The sequence below is a fragment of the Bufo gargarizans genome, chromosome 3 (assembly GCF_014858855.1).
Source record: "Bufo gargarizans isolate SCDJY-AF-19 chromosome 3, ASM1485885v1, whole genome shotgun sequence".
NCBI classification, from domain to species: domain Eukaryota; kingdom Metazoa; phylum Chordata; class Amphibia; order Anura; family Bufonidae; genus Bufo; species Bufo gargarizans.
Genome location: NC_058082.1, coordinates 51741736 through 51755531, shown reverse-complemented (window position 1 = coordinate 51755531; position 13796 = coordinate 51741736). Strand labels below are relative to the sequence as shown.

At 43.1% G+C, this 13796-nt stretch overlaps 1 protein-coding gene across 1 annotated transcript in view; it reads left to right on the top strand.

The window, feature by feature from the left end:
• The window catches only part of THSD1 (thrombospondin type 1 domain containing 1), a 30174-nt gene that overhangs the window by 4039 nt on the left and 12339 nt on the right, over positions 1–13796 (top strand). The window contains 3 exon segments of the mRNA XM_044285070.1: positions 609–699; positions 3826–4689; positions 4692–4790. Coding sequence (XP_044141005.1) covers positions 648–699; positions 3826–4689; positions 4692–4790 — 1015 coding nt within the window. The 5' untranslated portion in view covers positions 609–647.

Sequence of the window (13796 nt, the reverse complement as noted above, 5' to 3'; positions counted from 1 at the left end):
TAAAGGTGATGCACCCTGTGTCCTTGAGTATGGAATGAAGTGCTCACTTGAATACATGCAACACTGAGAGGTATTTGGATTCGGGAGTCTGCTTTTTGTATTACAAAGTCAGGCAGTCACTCTTACCAACCCATAAGATTACTTATTTACTAATCTGTGGCGCAAAAAGGCTGCTATAGGCAACACCTCCGCTTTCTTTGTATTTGGGGTGGACAAACCAGAGCAGAACATATCCAGGACAGAAGAGGTTATGTACTTTGGCTATTGCTCCTCTAGGTCAGAACACCTCCAGGTATTATGTGCCATCTACGCACAAGTACCCTACGGCGAGTAATGATATTCTTAGAGTATTTCAGGTATCTAGTACACAGAATTCCAGACACAATCATAAAACTCAATCCAGTTTCTGCAAAATGTGATCTGTCTGCAATGGTGTCATGTTTAATTCACAATTGCAGTCTAGTGGCTACTCCTGAAGTATGGTATGTGACCCATAAAGTCACGGAAAGCTTATATTGATTTACGCTGTAACTGTGTGGTCACCATATACCCCATGGCCTCTGTCTGAACTGTATGTTAGGTGTACGATTCACATTTGTCTTTTGCAGGTATCTGGTCATGGAGTGAGATACACAGCTGGTGACAGAATGAGACGGAGCAGCTTCTCTTGTCTATCTCTGCTTGTTCTCTGGGGCTGGGGTAAGTTGTGCCATGTGTTGAGATACAGTGTATACAGGGGAGGGCTGGCAGCCTTAGTCCTGGGGGGCAAATCCAGTCAAGTGACCCATTTTTAGCCCCGCCCATTATTAAAAGCCCCTCCTACATATAATAGGCCACTCCCAACAAACACTGTATAGCTGACATTCTATAGTTGCGGCCTGTCTCTACACATCATACGGAGAGGGGAGACCTGTCCTGGCTGCACTGCCTGCTTATACAACAAGCTACAGCCAGGAAGCTCCTCCGCTCTCCTCCCTCCCCAGATCCTGCTCAGGCCTGTGGTTCCCCCCACCATCTGCCACCCGCCCGTGGCCTGCTGCCCCCCTTTCGTCGTCCTCACCCAGCTCTGAATCCTCCTTCTGCAAATGGCAGGGGAAGGAGCCGGAGCATCTCCTCTCCTACATAGCACCACATACCTCTTACATCCAGTGATGTCACCTTTGTTGTAGATGTTCTTTCCTCATCTTCTCCATTCAGACCAGACCGCCATGATGATTTTTCTGCCATCTCCCGTCTCTGCAGAGATTTATCAAACAAGCATTAGTTTTCCACATTTCCATCATCTTCACATCTTCTGAACACCCTTTCCTGCCATCCCCAATACTATACTGCAGAAACAGTCCCCCTGGAAATACTGCTACCACACAGATAGTGCCGCCAATACTGTGCCCCCAATACTATACTGCAGAAACAGTCCCCCTGGGAATACTACTACCACACAGATAGTGCCCCCTTAAACAATTATTGGCACACAGTGCTCTAAAAAATAACTGCGCCCAGACACTAATAGTATAAAGATAATGACCCCAAAAAATAATTGTGCTAAGCTGATACTATGCCAGGGTGGCCCCCAAAGTAACAGTGCTCCCCAAAATCCCACCAATAGAAATAATTCTCTGCCAGAGCACACTTAGTAGTAATAATGCCCCTATAGTTCCCATACTAGTAAGCATGTTCCTCATAGCCCCACAGTAGTAGTAAAGCTCCCCATAATACCCCCTAGTAGTAATAATTCTCCCTATAATATGACAGTACATGAAATACCCCCGCTTAGTGCCCGCAGTTGAGCTAATGTCCCCATAATGTATGCCAGTATAAAATACCCCTATATAGTGCCCCAGTAAATGCCCTCATAGTGCTCCTCTCCCCCTTCCCCATAGTGTCCCCCATAATAAGCCAGTAAAAAAAATGCCCCTTCTTAGTGCCCCCAGCAGATGCCCCTATAGTGCTCCTCTCCCCCATAATGTGCCAGTAAAAAATGCCCCTTCTTAGTGCCAGCAGATGTCCCAATAGTGCTCCACTCCCCCATAGTGCCCCCAAATAATGCCCCTTTAGTGCCAACAAATGCCCCATACTGCCACTCTCCCCTATAGTCCCTCAATTATGTGCCAATAATAAAAAAAAAGCCCCTTTAGAGCCCCCAGATGCCCCCATAGTGCTTCTCTCTTCCATGGTGCCCCCCATAATGTGCCAGTAAGAAATGCCCCCATAGTGTCCCCCCCCCAAAATGGGCAAGAAATAAATGCCCCCAGAATGCCACCCCCAAAAAAATTAGGCTGTAAGAAATGCCAGCTCCCCCTGCAAAGAAAAAACCCCCCACTTATTCTTACCTCCATCAGCAGTGATGCGATGCAGGCTACTTCCAGCCTGTGTCCCTGCTGTGTGCTGCCCGGCTCAGGCGGCTCTATGATAATGACGTCATCGCGCCGCCTGAGTCAGCCTCTGATAGGCTGCAGGCATTAGTGCCTGCGGCCTATTAGAAGAACAGGGAAAGGAGACGTCTCTCCCCTGCTCCTCCGCACCGTTCATCTGTATCGCTGTCCTGAGGACGGCGATACAGATGAATATGGAGATGAGCGCTTCCGCAATTGCAGACAAGAAAAGGCATTTTCTATGAGAGTGCCGGCGATGTGCAGTCCGCAAAATGCGGAACGCACGTTGCTGGTGTCTGTGTTTTGCGGATCCGCAAAACTCATACGGACGTGTGAAGTGGGTCTACATGTAGGTTTTTGCTGCCATTTTTCTGCACTATTGTGGCTTCAGTGGCATTTTTGTTCCCCCTTTTTATTTAATTTTTTTTACAGTAAAACCACCAGCTTCAGGTGTTAGCTGAATGTCTATGGAAAACATGAAATGCAGGACACACAAGCATTTTTTGCTCATGGCGTTTTTGTTCATTAGGCGGTTTGTGTCTTTCTGGCTTCTTTTCAAAAATGCAGCAGGCCATTTTAACATCACCTTCTGTATATGGGAAAACGCCATAAAGAAAACACTACTTATAAGATACACAGGCTGAGATTTATCAAAACTGGTGTAAAGTAGTACTGGCTTAGGGTACTTTCACACTTGCGGCAGAGGATTCCGGCAATCCAGACGCAAACAGATGGCATTTGTCAGATAGATCCAAATGGATTTAAATACCGGATCCGTCTCTCCGGTGTCATCCGGAAAAACAGATTCGGTATCTTTTTCACAGAATTTAAGGTCTGCGCAAGCGTGGACCAGAAGAACGGATCCGTCAATGCGGCAATTTTATTGCCGGATCCGACACTAATACATTTCAATGGAAATTAATGCCGGATCCGGCATTCCGCCAAGTGTTCAGGATTTTTGGCCAGAGAAAAAACTGCAGCATGCAAAAAAACTTAAGAGGGACTGAACTGATGCATCCTGAACAGATTGTTCTCCATTCAGAATGCATTAGGATAAAACTGATCATTTTTTTTCCGGTATTGAGCCCCTCTGACGGGACTCAATACCGGAAAAGAAAAACACTACTGTGAAAGTACTCTTAGATGTCCATATCAACCAATCAGATTCCACCTTTAATTTTTCAGAGCTCCTTTGGAAAATGAAAGGTGGAATCTGATTGGTTGCTATGGGGAACCAGGCCAGTTTTCCTTTTACAACTGTTTTAATAAATCTCCCCATCAGTCTTCGTACTGTCCCATAAGCAAACATCAGTCACGAAGGCAACTCTGGTGGCTACAGCTTTTGTCCCGTCATCGAGAGGATAATTTGTATCCTATAATCCCCACTTCTGTAGGTCACTGCCACAGGATATGTTTTTGTCTTTAGGCTTTTGTTAACCGTTTTTCTCTTCAGTTTTCAGTGAGCCCGGCCATCTCCTCCTGAAACAATCTCACCACATAGCTTTAAGCAAATCTTCCGTCTATGTGGACTTCAGCGTACAAGACAATTACAGCTTGTCAAAAAATGCTTCAGTAAATCTTCTGGAAGTAAAGAGCAACCAAATAATTACCAGGAAAGAGCTCCCAGCCAACCATTCGCAGGGTGAACTGGAATTTGAGTGCATCTATTTCATATCAGCCGGACTCTATCGGTTTCAACTCAGCCTTGAGACAGAAAATGATAGCTCCATTTCCTTTATGAGCAGCCTCCTCAATGTCACCTGGCCAATTTTTCACATTGACCTGAACAGGACAACAAAAGATACGCTGAGATCTTTCCACGTTGGGGTCTTCACCAATGAACGGTTATGTTCTGGATTTCCTGATCGAGAACCCAAACTTCTACTGGAGGTGGAGCACACACATAGCTTTCAGGAGGTGGAGGAACCAAGTGATAGATTTATGCTGTATAAGACGTACAAGGAGGTGCCGCTGTCCTCTTCTCAGTGGGTAGAGTTTGAATGTGCATCTGTGCGACCTGAAGCTTTCATTACAGTGTCCCTTAAACCCACGCTTTCCGAATCGGTCATCGCTCATATGGGGCCTGTTGACCTTGTCAAGACCTTCAAGTATAAGCTAGTCACTGTGATGGAAAAAAAATGTGATACCTCAATGACTATTTCCATTATAGCGCCTCCATGTAACTATGCTGAAGGGAAAATAACTGTGTACAAAGAGTCGCCCAGGAGCCCAGGTGAAGATGTCACTACGCTAGCAGAAATTTCTCTACAGAAAGGGGAGAAGAGCTGTCACTTCAACTGCACGTTATTTGAGATTGGAAAAATAAGTATTGCTTTGAGTTTTTTAAGTCTTCAAGTGGCACTTTGAGCAACTCCTTGCCACGTGCCAAGCAGTGTGTGGAGATTCGGAGAGAAATAGGTGAGTAAATGTATTGTTTCCCCTCCGCAATATAACATGTTTCTGCCATAAAAAATGTATCCCTGATTTTGAGGCACATAGGCAGGGGTGCACCACCAATGAGGCCAGGTGAGGCGATCGCCTCAGGCAGCACCAGGAAGGGGCAAGAGGAGGGCAGCAGAAGGGCAATGAGCACTTTCATTGTGGCAAAGGGGTTAGGTTAGGAAATTGGCATGGGGGGGGGGGGGGGGCGCCGTTTCAGTTTTCGCCTCAGGCAGCAGAAAGGCCCTGCACATAGGGGGAGATTTATCAAACTGGTGTAAAAGTAGAACTTGTTTATTTGCCCATAGCAACCAATCAGATTCCACCTTTCATTTTTGACAGCTCTTTTTTTGGAAAATTAAAGGTGGAATCTGATTTGTTGCTATAGGCAACTAAGCCAGTTCTACTTTACACCAGTTTGATAAATCTTCCCCATAATGTACAATTGTAAGTTTTAAATACATAAAAACGTATTGAAACGTATTTCTTGATATATCCATAGACTGTAACTGGGCAAACATGGTTCAAAAGTGCATAGTTTTTCACTGTTTCTGTCCTAGACAGAATAGAGTGGTATACTAAAAAAAATTGATAAAAATGTACACTTTTTTTTACACTGCAGAGACCAATGGAAATGTAAGTCATTACGTTTTCATCTTTTATACATATCGTTTCAAACTTTATTTCAAAAAGAAAGTTTTCCCAAAAATGTATACTTTTAGAAAAATGGACACAAACTTACTGAAACGTATGCACATCCTTCAAATGTTTACGTAAAAAAAAAAATATCTAAAAAATAGCATACGTTTGTATACGTTCTTTTCATGTAGGTCTTAACCTATACGTTAAACATACCACAAAATGGAAACTGATCCTAAGCCATATTCATTAAAACTTTGTTTTTCCTGACATCTCATCCGAGTACACGTTCCCTCCCTCAGGTCAGTTTGGATCACTACTATATTTCAGGAATGTGAAATGTCGGAAAAATACTAGAGACAATGATTTATTTCAGCTTTTGTTTCTTTTATCATATTCCCAGTGGCCTAGAGGTTTACATACATGTTGTTAGTATTTGGCAGCATTATCCTTAAATGCTATGAACACCTTTGCGGACAATATTTTTAATTATTGAATTGTACTCATTTTGAGCTAAAAATCATTTTTTCAATTGGTCTTTATTAAAAATTATTTTCCTGTACAGAGCTGAGATACTCTAGTAGCAGCCTGTGGATTTTTGTCTTTTCCGTCAGACCAGGAGCAGAGGGACTCCTTATCTCTGCTCTCTGACCTCATTATAGCTCAGTTCTTGTCTTACTGATAAGAATGTGGCTTAAATAAGTGTTTTTGTCCTCTTAGTAGTTTAGAGATAAGGCTTATTAGATGACCGGCACAAAAGTGAAAGTACCAGCCACACAGTTAGAAAAACGGTTAACCCTTTGTGACAGAACCGCTCAATATTTTTAATAAAGGATAATTGAAAATATGATTTTAAGCCAAAAATGATTAAAATGCAATTATAAACAAAAATAGCCTCCGAAGGTGTACATAGCCTTTAAATGTCTAATTTGGGTCACATATTTTGATACTCATCTGGCCTACTGAAAATAATTACTGTTCCGTCTTCCCCTCTCTAAACTCTCCCCCCTTCAGTCTGTCCTAAATACTGCAGCCAGGCTTTATCTATCTGTCCACCCGCTATACTGATGTTTCTATACTGTGCTAGTCATTTCACTGGTTGCCCATCCACCACCGAATACAGTTCAAACTCCTCACCCACAAAGCTCTCCAGAGTGCTGCTCCTCCATACATCTCCTCCCTCATTTCCATCTACCCTCCTACTCGTGCTCTCCATTCTGTAAATGATCTTAAGACTAAGGCTCCATTCACACGTCCGCAATTCCGGACCCATTCATTTCTATGGGGCTGCCCGGATCTGAAAATGCGGACCCGCAATTCCGGGTCCGCAATTCCGATCCCAAAAAAAATAGAACATGTCCTATTCTTATCCGCAGTTGAGGACAAGAATAGGCATTTTCTATTAAGTGGCGGCGATGTGCGGTCCGCAAAATGCGGAACGCACATTGCCGGTGTCCGTGTTTTGTGGATCTGCAAAACACACACGGATGTGTGAATGGACCCTTACATCCATAATTAAAACCTCTCACTCACGTCTCCAAGACTTTTCTCAAGCTGCACCAACTCTCTGACATGCACTGCCCCGGGCAATCAGGTTAATTCCCAAATTCCATAACTTTAAATATGCCTTTAAAACGCATGTTTTTAGGCAGGCTTATCACATTCCATAAACTGACTCATCCCTTTTTAACCCCTCACTCACCCTCATTCTTCAGAACTGAACACCATCATTCAACGGTAACCTTCACACTCAATGCACCAGCTCATGCGAGCCGGGCCCTCACTCCTAGTGTATATTAGTCTGTAATTCTGTGATGTCTGTTTTGGTTTGTACATGAACCCTCGGAATTGTAAACGCTGAGGAATATGGTGGTGCTATATAAAAAAAGAATATTATTATTATAATTATTGTTATAGGGTAGCCTTTTACAAGCTTCTCACAATACATTATTGGAATTTTGGCCCATTCCTCCTAACATAACTGGCAAAATGGAGTCAGGCTCCTTGCACATGATTTTTCTGTTGTGCCCATACATTTTCGATGTGATTGAGGTCAGGGCTCCATTGTCTTCACTTTGTTGTCCTTAAAGGGGTTGTCTCACTTCAGCAAATAGCATTTATCATGTAGAGGAGGTCAATACAAGGCACTTACTAATGTATTGTGATTGTCCATATTACCTCCTTCGCTGGCTTGATTCATTTTTCCATCACATTATACATTGCTCGTTCTTATGGTTACGACCACCCTGCAATCCAGCAGCAGTGGTCGTGCTTGTACATTATAGAAAAAAGCACCAGCCTATGTGCACTCCCACAGTCCTGGCCACCAGAGAGGCTGAAACTTTTTCTTCTAGTGTGCAAGCACGACCACCATGGATGGATTGCAGGGTGGTCTGTAACCATGGAAACGAGCAGTGTATAATGTGATGGAAAAATTAAGGAAGCAATATGGCCAATCACAATACATTAGTAAGTGCCATGTATTAACTTTCTCTACATGATAAATGCCATTTGCTGAAGTGACACAACCCTTTTAAGTCTCACTAACGTGCAAAGACAACGTAGGCTGAATAGGGGGTCATAATATTTCTTCCTTTTAATACCTTCTATTGGTGACGTGTAGTGGTCCCTCCTGCAGCAAAGCACTCCCAAAACATAATGCTGCCACCATGGTGTTCTTTGGCTGGAGAGTCTTTCCTTTTTTGTTCCATACATGACAATGGCCAATTAGTTCCATTTTTCTTTCATCAGACCAGAGGGCATTTCTCCATAAAGTAAGACGTGTCTCCGTGTGCAGTTGTAAGCCGTAACCCTGACTTTGCTTTGGTGGTTTTGGAGCAGTGGCTTCTTCCTTGCCGAGCGGCCTGTCAGGTGATGTCGCTATAGGACATGTTTTACTGTTGATATACCTGTAGATACTTTTGTACCAGTTTCCTCCATCATCTTCACAGGGTTGTTTGCTGTTGTTGAATTAATTTGGATTTTTCGCACCAAAGTATGTTCATCTCTAGGAGACACACATCTCCTTCCTGAACAGTATGATGGCGGTGTGTGTGCTTTCATGGCATTTAAACATGCATATTATCGTTTGAGCAGAACTTGATACCTACAGGCATTTGGAAATTGCTTCCAAGGAGGTACCAGACTAGTGGGGGTCCACAATTCTATTTTCTGATGTCTTGGCAGATTTCTTTAGATTTTTCCCATGATGTCAAGCAAAGAGGCACGTAGGCCTTTAAATACTGCCACAGGTACACCTCCAATTAACGAACAGAAGCTCCTAAAGGCAGGCTCAGACTAGCCCACAGGGGAATCTTCCGGTGGGCCCCTGAGCAAGATGGGCCCCTAGTCTCCCACCCTCTGCACAAGTGGCACATAACACAGTAGACTTACTGCACTACACACATGTATTCAATGTACAGCACCTCCACCGGCCTATGTTCTTATACAAAAACATATTTATTATATTTGAACGTATCTGTACGGTGGGCCCCCAAAATAAATTTTACTGGTGGACCCTAGGTACCCCAGTCTGACACTGCCTAAAGGCATGACATTATTTTCTGGAACTTTCCAAGCTATTTAAAGGCACAGTCAACTTGGTATGTGTAACTTCTGAGTGAATAAAAGCTGAAATAAATCATTGGGGGAGATTCATCAAGACCAGGAAATGTTACGACGATCTTGATATCCCCTGTGATGCCGGAGGAGATGCTTAAAGAGGATATCTGAATTCTAAAAGATGCCCTCCAATGCCCGGGCCTCTCATATACATTATGCTTACCTGCTCCCCGGCACCCATGTCGCTCCGGATCCCTGCACAGCCACCACTGCATCTCCCCATAGCACGGATCAAAACAGCACGGCGCAACGGTGATGAGCACCCTTGTGGCTGGTCACTGTTGCGGCCTGCTATTGGCTGCTCCTCTTATCGACAGATGTTTTGATCAGCGCTACAGGGAGATGCAGCGGCGGCTGAGCAGGAATCCAGAGCGACGCAGGTGCCGGGGTGCAGGTAAGTATAATGTATACAAGGGTCCCAGGCATTTAGTGGAATCTTTTAGAATTTGGATAACCCCTTTAATTTGTGTTGAGGTGCAGTTTCAGTTTTCATTTATGCCAGATAACTGGTGTAAAATAAGATAAATTCTGCCTGGCCAACTGGCCTTCCCCTCTCACCAAACCTCCTTTTCGGAAAATGGCAAGGGCTGCAGTAAAACGCCATATAGCACCTAAATTTAGGCGCAGTGGCATTTAAAAAGTCCCAAAGAGTTAGCAAAACATTTTTCCACCAGAAGACTGGTGTACGAAGATAATAAATATCCCCATTGTCTCTAGTATTATGCCGATATTTCACATTCTTGCACTATAGTAGTGATCTGACCTGAGAGAGTGACTGTGTACTAGGATTAGCTGTCAGGAATTGTTAAAAACTGAGTTTTAATGATTGTGGCAACGATGTATGTTAACTTACAACTTCAACTGCATAATGGAATGGAAAAAAAAAGCTATTCAAAGTCTAGTCTTGTTGGGGGAGTCACTGTTAGTAGCAGGACAGAATTAGTGTACCCTTTTTTTTAGCGGAGTACGTTCAATGCTTATTAGCTTCATAATATATCTTTAAAGTGTACCTGAGTTTGCAAAAACCATTAGGATAACTGCTGTGCTTCTTTTTTCAATCATTACTGTGAAGGAACAGTTAAGTTTGGGCTTCCCTAATGTGTTTTCTTCAGCCATATTATTTCCTGTTTTCCAAACGCGTCCACAGCGGCACAGATTCAAAAGAGGTTCCCCTGTCTCCCCCAGGGACAAGAAACAACGTGGAGCTCTTTAAATGGCCCCCTCCCCTTACCTGCTCCAGTTGTTTCCTGTCCCTCTGGGATGTGTGGAGATTCTCCTGCAAAGGCCACGCACTGGCAGGAGTTCGGTTCTTGGCGCCCAGCTGAAGATCAAAGGAGCACTTCTTAGTGTGCTGGGCAGAGAACAGGGTCGCGGTGCGACCCTTCCTGGTTCTCTGGCATAAGTCCTTCGGTTGAGGCAACCCTGGACAGCATTTGTGCGCATTTTCGCGATAGGATGGGCGGGTCACTTGATCGCAGACGAGATCTCAGGATCGCTGTAGCTGACATACTTCCCCTAGGCAACGAGCATTTTAAAAAAGAGGGAGAAGACGCGTTTTCCAGCGTTTTCCTGGGAGGAAGAAGCATTGGATCATGTCTACTCCAGAGGATTCAGACAGCGTCCGGAGGTCTGCAGACCCGACCAAAGCCCTCAACCCGGTAAACTCTCCTCCCCTGGGGGGTTAAATATGATTATTGTAACAGATATGTTTCACTTGTGGTGACGAGGAAATTTCTGTTTTTCACCTTGGTGAGGGGATACCTATTTGCTTTTATGACCAAAGGCTGCTTCCTTCTGAACATATTCTTTTAATATATTCCCCTAGGTCAGGGATACACAAAAATCGTCTGAATCCTCTCAGCGTATCAAAAAGTGTTCAATTTGCAAAAAGGGACTGCCTTCCGGTCATAAAAACCCCTCTGTGTGAAGTGTTTGGAAAAGATTGTATCAGAAGAATCTCCTTCCCTTCTGGATAGTATCAGAAACATTATCAAAGTGGAAGTGAGCAGCGCTGTGGACTGTAAATTGGCATCTCAAAAACCTTCCACTTCCATGTCAGCAATGTCCGCCCCTTCTAAGGGGAGTTACTTTCCGGGTCTGACTCTAATTCCTCTGAAGACGAGTCCGGTCGTCCCCTTCGTTCCATTGAAGAGACAGATTCTCTCTTGAAAACCATAAGGGTGACTTTAAATCTGAAAGTCTCTAAACAACCAAAATCCGTACAGGACCTTATGTTTAGAGTCTTGGGGGAGGAAAAGGGTTTTTCCACTGCATTCTAATATTATCAAACTTATTAATAAAGAATGGTCAGGACCAGAAAAAAAGCCTGGGGTCTCTAGGATTTTTAAAAGAAAGTATCCGTTTTCCAAGGAGGATACCACCCCTTTGGGATAAATGTCCTAAAGTAGATGCGCCGGTAGCAAAAATAACAAAACAATCTGCTCTCCCTTTTGAGGATGTAGGTCTTTTAAAAGACCCCATGGACAAAAAAAGTAAAGCTCTTTTAAAAAGATCATGGGAAGCTTCTATGGCCATTCTAAGACCAAGTGTAGCGGCCATTTATACTGCCAGGTCCATGACCATTTGGATTAACCAGATGGAAAAGCATTTAGTGGCAGGAACTCCAAGAGAGGACATTATTGCCTACTTACCCATGTTTAAGCAGGCAGCAAATTTATTTTTATTTTTTTATCAGATCATTTTTATTAAAGGTTTTACATACAGCCAATTATTCAGATAAACCATACATTATATGACAATAGGATATCAATACAGTAAAATCAATCATACTTTATCCAAATCAGCACGTCAATAACACTGCATCAAATAAACCATTATTAAATCTCCCACTCCCCCCCCCCCCCCCCCCAACTCCCTTCCCACCTCCAGTTAATTTTCTGGCGGGTGCCTCTGTAGATACGATAAAACTGGGAGCCAGATCTGCAGCCCTTTCTAATGCCACGAGAAAAGCTGTGTGGCTGAGGTCATGGTCAGGGGTATTCAGCCTCAAAAAATAAGTTGTGCGGTATCCCCTGTGAGGGAGACAGAGTATTCGGGGCCGTACTCAATGATGTCCTTGAAAAAGCTACAAATAGGAAAAAAGGTTTTCCAACAGAACCCAAATATTTTCTTCAGAGACTGAATTTTGGCTCCTCCACAAAGGGCAGGCAGGACCAGAAAAAATAGTTTTTTTTTAGGTAGAGGTAGGGGTAGAGGTTTTCTCTTTAACCCGACAAATTCCTCTCAAAAGCCTAGCAGTCAATGACGTCAGAGGCGCAGTGGGAGAAAGGCAAAAAAAAAAAAAAAAATGTCCCTCCTGGGAAAAAATCTCCAGATCCCCCTGGGTATTAGATGTAATTTCGGCAGGTCTAAAGATAGAATTTTCCTCCCCTCCTCAGGATGTTTTTTGCATTACCAAAGAACTAAAAAGAGATCAGTCAGTGCTCATAAATCAACTGATGATTCTACTTCAGAAAAAAGCCATCGTTCCTGTTCCACCTGGAGAAGAAAAGACAGGCTTTTATTCCCCAATTTTCTTAGTAATGGCTCTCACAGAGCAATTATAAATTTAAAGGGCCTAAATTGCCAGGTCCAGCACAAACATTTCAAAATGGAAACAATAAAATCTACAATAAATCTTCTCAGAAAAGACATTTACATGGCAACCTTGGGTCTGGCCGACGCATATTATCGTTTGCGGTTCAGTCGGGGAAAAAAGTTTTCCACTTTAAATTCCAGGTCCTTCCCTTTGGCCTAACGTCAGTCCCCAGAGTCTTCTCAAAGGTAATGTCAGAGGTGGTAGCAAGTCTACATCAGAAAGGGATACTTGTTTTCCCTTATCTGGACGATTTTCTCATTGCCGCAAAGTCAAAAGAAAAATTGGAGAATCACTTAAACATAGTACAGCTGGATCTGAAAGACCTAGGCTGGATGGTAAATCTAGAAAAATCTGATCTTTGTCCCGAAAAAAGGAACATTTTTCTTGGAATGTTGTTGGACTCACATCTTATGAAGACTTTCCTCCCTGTAGAAAAACTATCAAAAATGAATCAGGAAATTTCTCTCTTTTGGAGAAAGAAAAAAGTTACCATTCGGGTATGGATGAAGGTGCTGGGCCTTATGTCATCTTGAATTCCTGCAGTAAGGTGGGCACAAGCACACTCTCGTGTCCTACAGACGTTCATGTTAAAAAATTGGGACAAGACCAGGTTCTCATTAGAAAAGAAAGTGAGAGTCCCTCAGCAGGCAAGACTCTTTAACCACTTCACATCCAGGCCATTTCCGGGCCATTTACCCCCTTCATGCTAATCTACATGTGTCATTTTATGTGTTAATAACTTTGGAGTGCTTTTACTTATCCAAGCCATTCTGAGATTGTTTGTTTTCTCGTGACAAATTGTACTTTATGACAGTGGTAAATTTGAGTTTATATATTTCACCTTTATTTATAAAATAATCCCAAATTTACTGAAAATTTAGAAAAATTGGCATTTTTCAAAATTTCAATTTCTCTGCTTTTAAACAGAAAGTGATACCTCAAAAAATATTTATTACTTAACATTTCCCATATGTCTACTTTATGTTGGCATCATTTTGTAAATGTCATTTTTTTAGGACGTTAGAAGGCTTAGAATTTTAGAAGCAAAACCCACTTTTTAAGGACAAGTTCAGGTTTGAAGTCACTTTGTGGGGCTTACATAGTGGAAACCCCCATAAATGGCCCCA